Raw genomic sequence first — 16,458 nt, 5'->3', positions numbered from 1 at the left:
TATAGTAGGATCGTATACGATGCAAAGTAGAGCAAAAAATTGTCGGCCTTTTATCAAAGGAAAATCGTGTCATCATTTTTAGGAGGCGTAAGATAAATCATTTCAAATTTAAAATGAAATTCAATGTAAAATCTGAAATACCGCTGCATACGCACTGTGTTCTGGTAGTAGCTGTAGTCGCCCAGGTGCATCGAGTGTACGAACTGGTCGGTTATACGTCAAATACTAACCTGGCGAGCTTTGCCGTCAATTAGAGAGCGCTTCCAAAAAACAAGTAAACAATAGTGGCGCGTACAGAGGTAAAATATAGTACATATGTGGAATTTAGGAAACAAATTGGATTTATAATAAATTACATTTAAAATAAATAGTTTATGAGAATAAAGGAATTTTTGTAGCAACAAGGGTGCCAGACCTGAACTGATCTTCATAATGTATAAAGAAATTATTCAATTTGTAAAACCCTTAAAGGCGTACTTCATTGGTTCCCTTGACAGGCAATGATTTATTACTTTGCATCGAATATGATCGTGTGTGTTGACGATTACAACTTTTACAACTTTTTGAATCGTTATATCTCAGAAACAGTGGCTCTTAGGAAAAAAGTATTGATACATTTTTTATAGACAATTTTATGATCTACAATTTTTGTCAGAAGTAATTTTATGATAAAACTTACCGTTTAGCTGAAAATCGCGAAAAACTCAATTTTTTGACCTTTGACGTCGAGTAAATTTTTTTCCAAGTACCGGAACGATGAGGAATTTTAATATGTTATCTTTAATTATGTTTTGAACAACTTTATTCACTTTCAGCTTGTTGTAAATTTATATATCTTTGAATGTCTATATTGACCGGACTAATTACCAGCGAATTGTGTATGTTCTGTCAAACTAATACGGTATACAACTGCAAAATAATTATATTTAGGATTGTCTTTTGGAAATACAATAAAATATATAACTAGTATGTTTTTTAATTTAACCGGAAATTGTAATTAAACTAGATTTTTTAGCAGACTATTGTTGTTGTCGTCAAATTCTGGATGGATTCGATCGGATTTCAAGGTACCTCATCATCAGAAACTACTAAAGGGACATGAAAAAAATTATATAAAAAATTTGTTTATTTTATACAATTTGTGTCACACCAACAAATTGTATAAAAAATATAAATAACACAGGCCCACAAAAAAAAATGGTCGCTCAGCATAAATTCAAGGGCAAAAAGGACAACTCAATTCTATTAAAAAATCTCAAGCGTGTAGTGTTTTTTAAGAATAGCCAAACCTGAATTAACTATTGCCAACCTACGCATGCCGTAAACCTTGAAAAGCGTTTTAACCCTTCGTAAGGGTCCTACTAAGTTTTTACCACTTCTATGGTCTTGAGTTTAAGAGACTTGTCACTGCGATTACAAAAAATTTAAACACTACACCAACAATTACAATTACACTATATTTATAATGTTCGGAATTTTGAAGTTATGATCAAATACAAATTTTTCATAGCTTTACATGTCACAACAAACATTGGGACTATAAGTGGACCCAAGTTAGAACCCTGGCTCAATCCAATTGTCACTACCTACAACTGTGATGTGAATCATTTATATTCTATATAATTTATTCCGCAAATGACGCAATTAATTTAATTAAATTTTCATTTAATCTAAAATTCAACGATTTGTTTATTAAATCATGAAATCTATTATTAAGAGCTTCAAAAACATACTGTGTAAAATTACAAAAAATCAATAATCATAGCGTTAGAATGTCAGCATTCAGCTGCTAGGTCGCTAGCCATCAAGGGAATAGGTTTGATAAAGAAATTAATAGCGTTACATTTATAAAAAAAATAAAGAATAAGTAAATGAGTTTAAATTGAAGAAATTGGATTGAAAATGTAAAAAAATAATCAAAACTCTTTAATTTGACTAAGAAGTAGTGTATGGAGAGTGTCCAGTGGAAAATTTATGGTTAATATGATTTAGTACTATATACAGAGTGTAACAAAAAAGGTGGGCTGGCTATACATAGCCATATTTTACTCATCAAGACGATAAAAAAAGTTTATATACACATCTGCTCTAAAATGCTTCGTTTCTGAGTTATGGACACTTTAAGTTTTTAGTTTCCTATAGTTCTGGTACAGTAACAGACCATTATCAAGTAATCCAAGATTATAATTGCGGTTGGTGTCATGGTGACAGTTAAGTATCTGACTCTATTAATACATTTTTTTGTAATTAATTTTACTCACTGAAAATGGAAGATTATTCCTTTGAAGAAATGTCAAGCATGCATTTGATGTATGGGTTGGCATACTGCAATAGGGCTGAAGCAAGACGACTTTACGCAGAGCATTTTCCACACCGACGTTTACCCAATGAAAAAACCTTTGAAAGGCTACATAATAGGCTAAGGGAAACAGGATCTTTCAAACCGCGAGCCCGAGATCGCGGTAGACCACGAACTGCAAGAACATTGCGCTTGGAAGAACGTGTGTTGCATCGTGTTGAGNTCAACAGTTCTTGCATGTTGACTTTAAATTTTGCAAACGTCTACTATGGAGCCATAGTCTCGTTACGTCCACAATATATTCAAATACCAGAAGAGGGAGAAATTGCTTTAGTCCGGCAAACATTTTTTATTATTCTTCAATACATTTCCAAATTTTTTCCTGATCTTTCCATGTACGTACATCACTTTTTTTTACACTCAATAATATTTTTATATTTTTCTATTAAATATATCGACAAATTCTCTTCGTCTTGTGTGAAGTTTACTGCTCTTTTATTATCCATTGCAATTGCGATTTTTGGTTTATCTTTATCTCTTCTAAACGAAAATGTGAGGTTATTTGAGTTCCATAGAACACTGATTATTAAAGAATAAGGGTCACGTGACGAGTTCTCAGCACTACCAATTGTAGAAAAACATACACACTTTCGGTTAACTTAACCCTGAATGTGAAATCTTTTATGAAATGATATGTTTGGATTAACTTTAAGGTAATAGTTACCTTTACTTTTACTTTTACCGCATATTATGAAAATGGCCCTAAGAAGTACTGTATGAATTGTGTCCATTGGAAGACTTATGGTTAATGTGAAGTTAGCACTATGGATATTGTTTTTTATATGATATGTATGTACCTATACCATGGTCCTATTTTATATAGTGTGCAGATTTGAGAAGTTGTGAGATTTGTATTTTCATAAAACATTCAGAACAACCAGCAATAGGATGCCCATAGAATGAATGTATGCCATTTGGAAGCATAAACTAGCAAAAACATACATTACAATATTTGTTGAGATAGAATTCCAATAAAGCCAATAAAGTTCTGTTATCGGAACTACTGAAACAATTTACCGCGGCAGGGGTGTGCCTTGAAATTTTCCTCCAATGTCTTTCTACCGCGGATGTCCAATGTGGTTAATTCCAAGAAAGTGACGAAGGGGTCTTCTTGGAATTCTATCTCAACAAATATCGTAGGGACTGTACCTTATACATTTTTTTTGCAAATTATTAAATTATGTAAATGTGTATCATTATTATTCCTGTCTTCATTTGGTAGTTTTAGAGTAAACACCAAGATATTTGATTTCGAATCGGAGTTATTCCATGGCGTTTCGAGTCCTTTACGCTAAAATGTCCCTAATTCCGTCGAAAAACGTCGCGAAGCGGGGCGAATAATTAAATCAAGACTTTAGTGAAGTAAAAGTAAAGGCGGCACCTACAAAGTGGGCGATAAAATTATTAAACAGGAAGTGCTATCGTTTGAGTGTACAGGGACTTAAGTAAATTAGAAACGTTTTAGTTACACGACAAGGACCTAGGGACGCAAAATATGAATACTACGAAGAGTTTCTCATAAATTCACTATACAGGGCGTTTTTTAAATAATGGGTCACCTAGGGGTAACAGGAAACGTGAAAATAAACAAATTATGTAAAAAATAATATCGCCTATTGAAAAATTGCAAAGCTAGGATATCTTTTCACAGAATCTAAAAAAACATTGACAATATATTTCAGCATAACTCTCACCGTATATTATTATTTAAAAATTAATCAAATCAGGGTAGGTACTTAGAGCCTCTACAGGGTATTTCTGAAATAATTGAGTTTCCTTCAAAAGTGTAAAAGGTCGCGAAAATAAACATTTTCCATCAAGCAACCTGCAGTCTATAGTGTCGTGTGTTCCACAAAATTAATCAAGAGTTATTACGCAAAGCTTAGGCCGACCCTGCATCCTCCCACTTGATCAATTGGTCAACTCTTTGCAATGCAGTAGNATGTTTGGGCAGGCATCATTGGTGATTTCTTGATAGGCCCTTTTGTTCTTCCCGGACGACTTAATGGCCAAAATTATCGTAATTTCTTAGAAAATGATCTACCAAACATGTTGGAGGATGTTCCACTGAATTTTAGAGCACGCATATGGTTCATGCATGATGGGGCGCCGGCCCATTTCAGTCTCATAGCACGTGAATTTTTAAACGAAGCATAACCTGGAAGGTGGATTGGCCGGGCAGGACCTATAGCGTGACCTGCACGTTCCCCGGATCTAAATCCCCTTGATTTCTTCGTATGGTGTCATCTAAAATCAATGATGTATTCTACTCTAGTTCAAGATATCAAGGATCTTCGGCAGAGAGTAGAAAACGGATGCCAGAGAATTCGGAACACACCACGAATTTTTGAGCGAGTGAGGCAGTCCATGACAAGACGAGCTCAACAATGCATTGGTGTTCATGGAGGTCATTTTGAACATCTCCTTTAAGTTCATTTACTGTTGTTGTAGTTTTCATTATTTGTTACTCATTTAAAATAAATAAAAAAACGTTATTTATCAGACCAAGATTAAAGTGTCCATAACTCAGAAACGAATCATTTTAGAGCAGATGCGTATATAACCTTTTTTGATCGCCTTGATGAGTACAATATGGCTTGTATAGCCAGCCCACCTTTTTTGTTACACCCTGTATATTATTTTTATGTATCTATGCCATGGTTCTATTTTATATAGTGTGTAGATTTGAGAAGTTATGACATTTGTATTTTCATAAAACATTCAGAACAATCAGCCATAGGATGTCCATAGGATGAAAGTATGTTATTTGGAAGCATAAACTAGCAAAAACATACATTTGTTGAGATATAATTCCAATAAAGCCAATCAAGTTCTATTAACTACTGTAACAATTTATCGCGGCAGGGGTGTGCCTTGAAATTTTACGCCAATCTCTTTCTACTGCGGATGTGGTTAATTCCAAGAAAGTGACTGAGGGGTCGTCTTGGAATTCTATCTCAACAAATATCGTACGGACTGTACCTTATACATTTTTTTTGCAAATTATTAAATTATGTAAATGTGTATCATTATTATTCCTGTCTCCATTTGGTAGTTTTAGAGTAAACACCAAGATATTTGATTTCGAATCGGAGTTATTCCATGGCGTTTCGAGTCCTTTGCGTTAAAATGTCCCTAATTCCGTCAAAAAACGTCGCGAAGCGGGGCGAATAATTAAATCAAGACTTTAGTGAAGTAAAAGTAAAGGCGGCACCTACAAAGTGGGCGATAAAATTATTAAACAGGAAGTGCTATCGTTTGAGTGTACAGGGACTTAAGTAAATTAGAAACGTTTTAGTTACACGACAAGGACCTAGGGACGCAAAATATGAATACTACGAAGAGTTTCTCATAAATTCACTATACAGGGCGTTTTTTAAATAATGGGTCACCTAGGGGTAACAGGAAACGTGAAAATAAACAAATTATGTAAAAAATAATATCGCCTATTGAAAAATTGCAAAGCTAGGATATCTTTTCACAGAATCTAAAAAAACATTGACAATATATTTCAGCATAACTCTCACCGTATATTATTATTTAAAAATTAATCAAATCAGGGTAGGTACTTAGAGCCTCTACAGGGTATTTCTGAAATAATTGAGTTTCCTTCAAAAGTGTAAAAGGTCGCGAAAATAAACATTTTCCATCAAGCAACCTGCAGTCTATAGTGTCGTGTGTTCCACAAAATTAATCAAGAGTTATTACGCAAAGCTTAGGCCGACCCTGCATCCTCCCACTTGATCAATTGGTCAACTCTTTGCAATGCAGTAGCTAGATCAAGTTCAGTGTGGTTATTTGCGCGGCGTGGGAGCGGATATGTCTTGTTTGCTCTCGCCGACCGTAGATTGATTTAATATGCCTTACTCAAATTATAACAGAAACATACAATTAAATTAATATTTTTCTCAAAATTCAGTGTAATGAATATAAAGTTATTGTTATTTTGATTATTACTTTAACAGTTGCCTAATCTAAATCCAAACTATACGAAACGAATAGTAATCGTATCGTATCGGCAACACTGAAATGTACATTTTTTAACCCCCTTGTGGTAGTAGACATAGGTATGTTTACGAAACAATTGGATCTACGGCTGTTTTTTTGTTTGTGTTTTCTGTGGGTGTTGTTCTGAAGGTCTGGGGAGTAAGGGTAAGGAATCTAATACATTTAAGTGAAAAGATAAAAAACGACGTCAAATGCAATTCGCATTATTTGGCGATGTCAATATACAGGCTCAACTTGATTCAGCTTTTTGGATAAACATTCAAAAGTAAACAAAAAGGTGAAAAACTTTTATTGAACTTGCTCAGGGCATGGTAAATCAAAAAAGTTTGAAAACTGGTATTTGTTGCGTATTAATGATTAGAACACTTTCAAAATACCACAATTTTGAATTAAAATTTAAGAAAATTAAATAATGTGTTCATCTATTTCAATACCACGAAACATGTCACTATGCAAATCGTTTCCCTCAAATATCCGTGTGTACTCCAGAATAGTGCAAAACGTTGTTCTGACTGTGGGACACAGGTAGGGTGAACCCAACGTATGAAGGTCGTGGACAAGAAAGACCGCAAGAAGTCTTAAACAGGTAGGAAGACATTTTACACCTTGTCGAGGAAAACCTCAGCCGCTATACTCACGATACTGTAAAATGGATGTTTCAAATACTACCTACTGTGTGGCGTGATTTTAATAGATCATGTCCAGTTACATGGTTTTCATGCACGAAGGTGCTCTTCCGCATGTTTCTCGAACAGTTTGTGACTTTTTACTCACTCGCTTTCTATATAGATGGATGGGGTGCAGTCAATTTGTACGTTGGCCAGCGCGAAATTCCGATATGAATTCTCTAGATTTTTTTGTCTAGGGATGTATGTAAGTTTGTTTTCTCAAATTGAGCAGTAAAAACGGACTTTTGCAATCTTTTTTTCGTAATTTTCATACCTCGCCGCAGGACAGACTAGTATAACCTCACATTTCTTGATTTATATACTTGTCTTTAATGAAGAATAATGAAGACACACAAACACATTTTACCATTACTGAACTGTGAAATAAATAACTTCATAAGGTTATACGCAAACTACTTTAGTAAGTACAACTTTAAATTTTACTATGAAATAAAACTAAATGCATTATATTTCAATTTCAGTAAAAACAAATACTTTCAACATACTATCATACATACAATACTATCAACATGGCAATATTAGTTATTGTTTAAAAAGCCATGAAAAAATATTAAAATTTTAATAACACTAGAAAAAAGTAAAAAAAACCTTTTTTGAATATTTTGTAATATATTTTTTATTTTGTAATATGCAAACATGCCTTATCCGAAAGTTGATAGTTTCGGAAATACAGAGTGTTGAAAGTTACAATTTTAAATCGTTTTTTTGCAATTATTCTGAAAATATGTAGGTTAGATACTTGAAAATTTGTGAAACTATGTTTCTTTAGGTGACGAATAAGATGCGTGTTGTAATTTCAGCATTGCTCATAGAGGGCGCCACTTTCGACCAATTTTACCGAAAATTTAGTTAATAACTTTTTACCCTGTATGTCTAACATGAAACTTGATTCAAAACCTGAAAAAACAATCATTCTTCCATTAATTGTGTATTCTTGTTTCATTTCGGTATCTCCATCCGTTTTCGAGAAAAATCGATTTAACGAACACTATGTTTTGATAATACGAGAAACTAAAAGCGAAACAAACCAAGTGTTTCTTCGTGTTATTACAACAATTAACAATAAAACAAATAAAATACGTAATTATGATTTAAAGTAATTGTTCGAAGAATCCACCGTTGACACTGATACACTTTACACGTTTTCTGAGAGATCTTCGAGTTTGAAACAACATATTGGGATTGCGTCTGACTTCGTTGGCAGCGATTTGTATTCTTTGCCACAACTCTTCACACGAGCCAATAGATTCTTTGTAAACTATATCTTTCATTCGAGACCAAATAGAAAAATCAAGAGGATTGAAGTCCGGACTTCTGGATGGCCAAGCAAAAATGCTTACATGGCCAATCCAGCGATTTGGAAAAACTGCATCTAAATATGCACGCACTGGCCAAGAAAAATGCGGTGGAGCTCCGTCGTGCATGAACCACATGTCTCTTCTTAAATAAAGTGGAACTTCTTCAAGCCGTGGAAGCATTTTTACTTGGCCACCCAGAAGTCCGGACTTCAATCCTCTTCATTTTTCTATTTGGAAGAATCTATTGGTTCGTGTGAAGAGTTGTGGCAAAGAATACAAATCGCTGCCAACGAAGTCAAACGCAATCCCAATATGTTGTTTCAAACTCGAAGATCTCTCAGAAAACGTTGTGTAAAGTGTGTAAATGTCAACGGTGGATTCTTCGAACACTGACTTTAAATCATTATTACGAATTTCATTTGTTTTATTGTTAATTGTTGTAATAACACGAAGAAACACTTGGTTTGTTTCGCTTTTAATTTCTCGTATTATCAAAACATAGTGTTCGTTAAATCGATTTTTCTCGAAAACGGATCGAGATACCGAAATGAAACAAGAATACATAATTAATGGAAAAATGATTGCTCTTTCAGGTTTTGAATCAAGTTTCATGTTAGATATACAGGGTAAAAAGTTATTAACTAAATTTTCGGTAAAATTGGTCATAAGTGGCGCCCTCTATGAGCAATGCTGAAATTACAACACGCATCTTATTCGTCGCCTAAAAAAATATAGTTTCACAAATTTTCAAGTTCCTAACCTACATATTTTCAGAATAATCGCAAAAAAACGATTTAAAATTTTAACTTTCAACACCCTGTATTTCTGAAACTATCAACATTCGGATAAGGCATGTTTACGCCAATGGTCACCATTAATACGAATAATTAATGAATCACCCTGTATACTTATTACTTATATTACAATTTTTATAAATAAAGGCGCTCCTCTATTTCCATTATCATATATTTGAGTTCCCACAGCAATTTTGAAATTCCGGCGACCATAAAACACCCTGTATAATCGGCACACATATAAATTAACTAAATCATAAATCCACGCTGGTTAGGTAGATTTTTATGAATATTTTTAGTCATTTTCCGTCATTATTCACGAGTAATTTCTGTCACGCTCTTTTTATCCAACCATTTAAATGACCGACGTGGTGCGGCTATTATATTTAACATTACCTTCATTATTTACTTTCGTGCGCCGTCCTAGAGACTTTATTTGCCTACTATTTTTCTTTACGCTTCACGAATAAACCCTGGGGCAGATTTCAGGAAGAAAAAAGGGTTTATATCCAAATAAACCTGGGAGGTTTGCAAACTGGAGTGAATTTATATATTTAATGTATAATAATAAAGTGGATTTAAGGTTTTATGGTTATTTCTCACGCTATCAACAAAAGCCTCGGCGAATGTTTAAAAACATGTATCCTAATAAAAAAAAAATAATGATTGTATAATATTTTTGGGTAGCTACAATTAGAAAATAAATACATACACAATTTCTTTGCAAAACTGTCAAATATGATCTATCATTCCTTAAATTATGACAGTTGTTGGTTAAATGTACAGTATGGTGGAAATGATTGTACTTTGACTTTGAACAAAAATCCTGAAATAGGTCAATTATGTTTAAAAGTGCGTCTGCAAGATATTTCTTTTACATATGACGTCATCTATGTGACAGTGATGATGTTATCGGTATAATTTTTAATAGGTTATGCGATAGTTTTTTTGAAAGGTCTTGCAATTCTCTATTCATCCATATCAAAAAGTTTAGGTAATGGAATTTTGTATGCGAAAGAAAAAATTCTAAAATTACAACAAAACATGTATTTTTCACAATCAATAGATTTTCAAACTGATAATACTCAATTAAAATACAGTGAGAAAGACGAGCAGATTTCTTTTAGAAGTAAAGTACACAAAAATAAACCACAAAATCTAGTTGCATTAAAAGAACACATTTAGGTGGAGATGGCATAAATAACTCCTGAAGTTATAGATAAAGTTTACTGTTCGTCTTTTTCGAACAGTTTAAAACTTTTTTTGGCGCTATACCAAATTCTATTACCTAAAATTGGTATAGTTGAATAAAGAACTACAAAACCTTTCAAAAGAGCTATCGCATGACAAACATCTATCTGTATTTAAAAAAGCATCGATGACGTCATTACTGTCATAGACATGACATCATATGTAAAACAAATATCTCGCAGAAACCACATGTAAAGTAAAAAATTGGCTCATTTCAGAATTTTAGTTCAAAGTCACCGATTTACGAAATAATGAATTTATTCCTTTTATCTGCATCACGTTGTATTTTCTTAACAAAAAGGTAAGTAACGACAGATAAATATTATATCATATCTAGACATCGGGAACTATATGCCGACAACCAAATAAATAAACAGTAGTGTCTAATCTATGTTATGCTAGTAAGCTACAATACCCGTTGCAGTAGCAGAAGTAGGCTAAAAGTGTGGTCAAGCCGCTTGTAGGACTATGCTCACAATACATAATGCTACTGACTGTCATAAAAATACGTGCCATACACTCGACCAAGCAAAGCGTCACAAACAACAAACTACAATGAAATGTACAGCCAAGGTCCCTCCGCAAAAAACCTGACACACCAAGTACAGGGCAGGCATTAGGGTGCAGCTAGATGCGTATCGAATAAATTGACCGATGCGCAACTTCAGATGAGACACATGTACATATTATTGTACAATATGCGCGGATAGTGGGATTACTAAAGCGTGAACTAGTTGATGTTTCGCCACCATTGGTAAAAATAGCATGTATTAAAAACTTCGACTATTTTATATATGTATCTGTAAATGTTAAACGGTTATTTTCGTTTATGAAATTTTATCCATCGCCGCAGATGATTCAAGGTAAAAAAATGCTCCACCCTTGTCCAACACGAAATACTTGACGTGAACTCAACCTTCTCGTCGTCAATTAAGGCTTCTTAATTATCTTCTCCGCGCGCTGTTTCGTAACAAAAAGCGCGCCCTCGTTGTCACACGATCCGTGCAACTTTGTAGTCACTTTTTGGGATGCACCGCGCGACCGTATTAAAATTTCTTGCAGCAGATAAGACCTACGTAAGTACATTAATCAAAATTCGCGCCGGGGCGGCATCCGGGGTAGGTACATCGTTCCCAGTACGTGTTAAACATTTTGAAGTTGTTGTAAACTCTAATAATTCTCATTTCCAGCCGCGATGCTGTAATAAAGGTTACGTGAGGACTCCGGAATTATTTTTCTCGGATCCACACAGACACGTAAGCGTTATTTGTAAAGTTTAGCTACAAATTTAAAATAATTTCAGTAGTTCGGTGGAGGTTTTAATGTTCTCTGTTGCTTCATATTCAGGCTAACGTTAACTCTTTGGTAAGTTAATACCTATACCCAGTTGTAGGGTGTGACATACATTTTAATTGAGAAACGAAAACAGATATGAACATAAGAACATACTTTTCGTCCTGCACTTGTACACTTTGGTATCGAATATATTTGTCAGAAAATTTAATATAACAGACGCCCATTGCATTTGCATTATTTTCGTTTTGTTCTGATGGGTCACCACTGCGTATGCATAACATTTACTTGAGATTAAAACAGAAGTCATTTATGATATTACGCCGTAATGTCGATTCCTTTAATCTCGATGTTCCAGATCGTCTTTTAGCCCTACCACATACTCCCGGCGAGGTAATGTGCAGCACTGTCGCCGTAGCGGTGCCGCATCTTCGCCGAACGTGTGTAATAGGCTTTAAGCTACTACCTCAAAATTTCCTTCTAAGTGTATTATGATGTCATTCCCGCTACAAATGTATATGAAAAAATTTAAGAACATTCCACTGGGGCTAGAGAGGCTTTTTTTAATATGACATCCTACATTTTTTCACACTTTCTTACATCAAAAATAAGATACCGAGTGTTAAATCTTACATTGACGTTTGCCAAATTGAATGTTATCATTGAAATTAAATTAATTGATAAGAAGATTTATAATATTTCGTTTAATGCTTTATACAACATTTTCATTTCCTCTCTAAAGAGGAAAAATATTAAATAAGTCTTTTATACAACGAATTTTTACTTATCTCTGGTAGTTTGTCAATTCTCGGAACGGATATGCCAACTCAGACAGAAAAATATTTCATTCAACATAATTATTGAAAAGGTAAGGGTTTTCAAGTTGGTTTATCGTCGCCATAAAGTTGTCCAGAGACTAGTGCCTCTTGTCACCGGGAGTGAGTTGACTTAGACCGTCCGGGCCATGTGTTGGGTATCTGGTATCTACGGTGTAGCCCATGGGAAAGGGAAAAATCGATATTGCTAATAACGCGCGAAATACATTCAAAAAGGCGTAGGAATTTCATGATATTTAAATAAGTTGTTAGAATGTTGTGAGGAAAATAATAATAGATCAAATAACTGGTTTTTAGGCGAATTTTCCAAGCTATAAGAATAGATTAAATGATATTGACTAATCCGTGGCGTGTTGCTATACGAGTCACAAGAGGAAGGTGTAGGGTAACTTGTAAGTTCCGTTTATTTACAAAATTATCCATAATTGTAAATTCAGTCAGTTAGGTATTAACACGGTATAGTTAAGCCATTTCAACCCCCGATATTCAGGGATCCCGCCAATAAGATAACAACCGAAACTTCTGTACCCAAGAAATGGGCGTGTCGAAGCGAGGTATCGAATTCAGGAGAAATCTCCGAAGAAGGCAGTTTTCTTAATTTTAGAGTCTCAGGTTAATTGAATAATGGATAAAGTCCTTCCAAATTATGCTATGAATTCGCATTGGGTTCCCTGAATCTCGGATTGCGTTATTACGTGTAAATTAATTAATAATGATTGTTCGAATCCGTTTTGTCTTCGTTATTTTGTTTGTTTTATTTTATTGTTATTAAAAAGCTTCCTTGAAGTCTTGGTGTTTCCTTGTTCTTCCAAATTAAGTGTCCATCGAACATTGAACAATTCTATAGTTGTAGACTTTTTTAAAAAGTGTAATTTAAGGGTTTATTATGTGACCAAAAAATAAACAAAAAATGGTTATCCGTTTCTCAGCTATTTGCTAAAAATAGCTCAATTTTCCAACGTCGACCACACATTAAAAAACTGAGCCAATCTGGCAACGTATTTGACGATATGTCTTCTTATAATTTTTTGCCAATTGCTGTATCCACTCTATATGATATCGTTAAAAGCTATCAGAAGTGATAAAATTACATGAAATTATTTCAGATTTAGTACTAAAGTACATACTATAAAAGTTTAATTACTAATCACGAGTGTAACACAACTGTCTTGTGCAGTTCACGAAATTTCAATAAGAAGTGCCCATAAAAAAAATTAATGACCATTTTCCTCTATAAATATTTCCACACGAACCTCTTTTGCAAGTTTGCCTAACGAAATGGTGTTTCGGTTGATATACTTGCTGGTACTGCTCTTCATACATTTGAAGGTAAATACTATCAGTGTTAGGAGAACACTTTACTACTTTACCCCAATGAATAGGTATATTTTTAGCTTTAATCATCTAAATTAAGTTAAAAGTATTATCTGTGATTGTGTTTTTTTTTCAGAGCGGTCAACAGTTGTATCAGACCAGCGATGTGATGTCACGACCAGGTCTCTTTACAGCTGGAGCTCCCCATGTCAGTCCGTACACTGTAGCCATCATCAGGGAAAACAACTGGCACAAAAGATGTGCTGGCACGCTTATCTCTGATTCTTTTGTACTGACTGCAGCTCAGTGTGTAGATTGGTGAGTAATGGAACAAAAATTAGATATCATCTGCCAAAATATTTCAATTCTCCAGTATTTGAAGTTTCTGTAATAATTCATACCAAGTAGAAATTTTGCAGTTCAATTAAGGGATACACTGTACTAGCATTTTTGCTCTGATTGAAGATTGGTTGCTTTGTTACATGCTTTCAGTGAGTCTGCCGAGGTAATACTGGGAGCATACGACATCCTAGTCAGAGAAAAAACTCAAGTCCGACAATATATTTCTGAAGATGACGTCATATTCCATCCATATTATGACCCCAGAACTTTGGATAACGACATAGCTCTTGTAAAGCTCCCCATGTCTGTGAAATTAACTCCGTTCGTGAATATAGCTGAACTACCAGATGAAGACTTCCATTTGGACTACGGAACCAAGGCGTACGTTACAGGGTGGGAAAAACGTCTGGCTGGCTATTCTAACATCCTTACTCAAGCAGAAGTCTCCATTCTCAGCAAAGATAAATGCATAAGGTAACTGAAAAACTAGTAGGTACTATGCATACTAAATTCAAGGGTGATTACATAATTGGGTTATTCGTTTGTTGATATTTGAAAAGCTGTTTTGTTTCGACACTTACAAAAAATGTTCAAAAATACGTTTTTGTTTTTTATTATAATATTTATTTCGCCTCATGACATATATCTTTTTCTCTATTCAAAAGTTGTCAAAACTGATTGCGTTTTGTATTTCCTACCTTTGATAATTAAACTGTCGTCATTCGTTATGTGTTTCATCAAAATGGAACACCAGGACAGCCACTGGGGTAAGAATGACAGAAGTGAAGGAAAATATGCTGAACATGATAGATGAAGATCCAGATTTCCGCTAAAAAAATTGTAAATGCTTTTGATGTTAGTAATGGGACTATGTGGAAAATTTTGAGGCAGCTGTTGTTGTACCCATACCACATTCAAATCGTTCAGATAGTTGTTCCAGCTTATTTTCCTTTATTTTGTCAATGGCTTCTGCATTAATTGGTTCGAGTACTGTCATTTATTATTTTTACCCATAAAGCAAATATGTCAAGAAAAGCAATGAGTTTTCACAATAGTCACGTAGGTATGGGCTGATTGGTAGAGGTACACCTCACTTATAGCCCGCTACCTGATATCATTGGTTTACACTATTCCGGTGGAAAATTAAGATTTAGGAAATCGGACTGAAAGAGTTCGGCAGCCAATGACGAGAAGATTGATTTACTGGAAGACTGGTGGTGGTCGATTTTAATAGTTCTTGTAGATTAAGGCATTAATCATCCTGTATCTTCGAAACAAAACGGCTTTCCAAATATCATCAAAGGTCAAAATATTCTTAAAACAATCCAAAGAATCACCCCTTTATTTTTTTGCGTATGTGTTTGAATTTCAGTTAGCTTAATATCTTTCCAAATAAAGTAATGATATATACTGGTTTTGAGAAACACTGATCTTCATTTCTTTCCAGCTTTTGGCCAACTGCCCGCATCGCCGATAACAAATTTTGCGGCAGCAACACCAGGAGGGAAGGTCAAATTCCGCACCTCCTTGGAGCCGACTGCATCATCGACCCCGGCAGTCCCCTGACTCTTCACGGTAATCCGGATATACTCATCGGCTTCGTATCAGGGGATGCTAGGTGTGGTTCGCTCTTGCCGGAAATCTTCACCAACGTCGCCAGTCACAAGAAATGGATCGATGAAGTGGTTGGTAGTTCCAAAGGAATATCGTCGGATTATCTTAAAAATGAATATATGGGGCAATAGTTGCATAACGCAATGACTAATGCAATGATTAGTCAATTTAATAAAGACTTGACTATCCACTTGTTTATATTTTTCTGTATTTTTCTTTCACAAAAAGTAAATAAAGATGAACAAGTTGAGAATGAACATTGAACAGTCTTGACATACCGCTGATTGAAAAAGGTTCTTTTGTTTATTTTTAAAAATATTTTATTTTGCAATCACTACAAATACATCTGTTCAACTAATTTCTAGATGTTTTCGTATTTACATTTACTTTATTGGCAATTCTAATGCAATTGTGAAGTTGCTTTCAATTTCTGGCGGAAACTAATAATATTCCATTACAATGGGACTAATAGTACCACTAGTTATAAATGTACACATAAAAGCAGGACAGCAAATGGTTATAGTAACTTCAAGTGACATATTTTCTTTCATAATCAGAAATTTTGGAGTACAACTGCAGTAACCCACAAGTATAACAAAAATAGGTCAATTAGATGGAATATTTATATTCCTTTTTTTGTACGTAGTTTTTACTAATTAT

General features: G+C 34.4%; 1 protein-coding gene across 1 annotated transcript; it reads left to right on the top strand.

Annotated features, from left to right (window-relative positions):
• Positions 1–13,806: 13,806 nt before the first annotated feature.
• Positions 13,807–15,929, top strand: LOC108907325 (granzyme-like protein 1). The gene is made up of 4 exons (XM_018710962.1): positions 13,807–13,857; positions 13,979–14,160; positions 14,335–14,658; positions 15,632–15,929. The coding sequence occupies exons 1-4, from the start codon at positions 13,807–13,809 to the stop codon at positions 15,927–15,929; spliced, it is 855 nt and encodes a 284-aa protein (XP_018566478.1).
• Positions 15,930–16,458: the final 529 nt, after the last annotated feature.

This window comes from Anoplophora glabripennis, unplaced genomic scaffold, assembly GCF_000390285.2.
Source record: "Anoplophora glabripennis isolate ALB-LARVAE unplaced genomic scaffold, Agla_2.0 scaffold193, whole genome shotgun sequence".
Lineage (NCBI taxonomy): Eukaryota > Metazoa > Arthropoda > Insecta > Coleoptera > Cerambycidae > Anoplophora > Anoplophora glabripennis.
Note: the sequence above shows the minus strand (reverse complement) of the source record. Positions and strands in the feature narration are given on the sequence as shown.

Coding starts and splice junctions, on each gene's coding strand:
- LOC108907325 (XM_018710962.1), top strand. CDS start 13,807: ATGGTGTTTCGGTTGATATACTTGCTGGTACTGCTCTTCATACATTTG. Junction 13,858..13,978: donor TGCTCTTCATACATTTGAAG/GTAAATACTATC, acceptor TTTTTTTTTCAG/AGCGGTCAACAGTTGTATCA. Junction 14,161..14,334: donor GCAGCTCAGTGTGTAGATTG/GTGAGTAATGGA, acceptor ACATGCTTTCAG/TGAGTCTGCCGAGGTAATAC.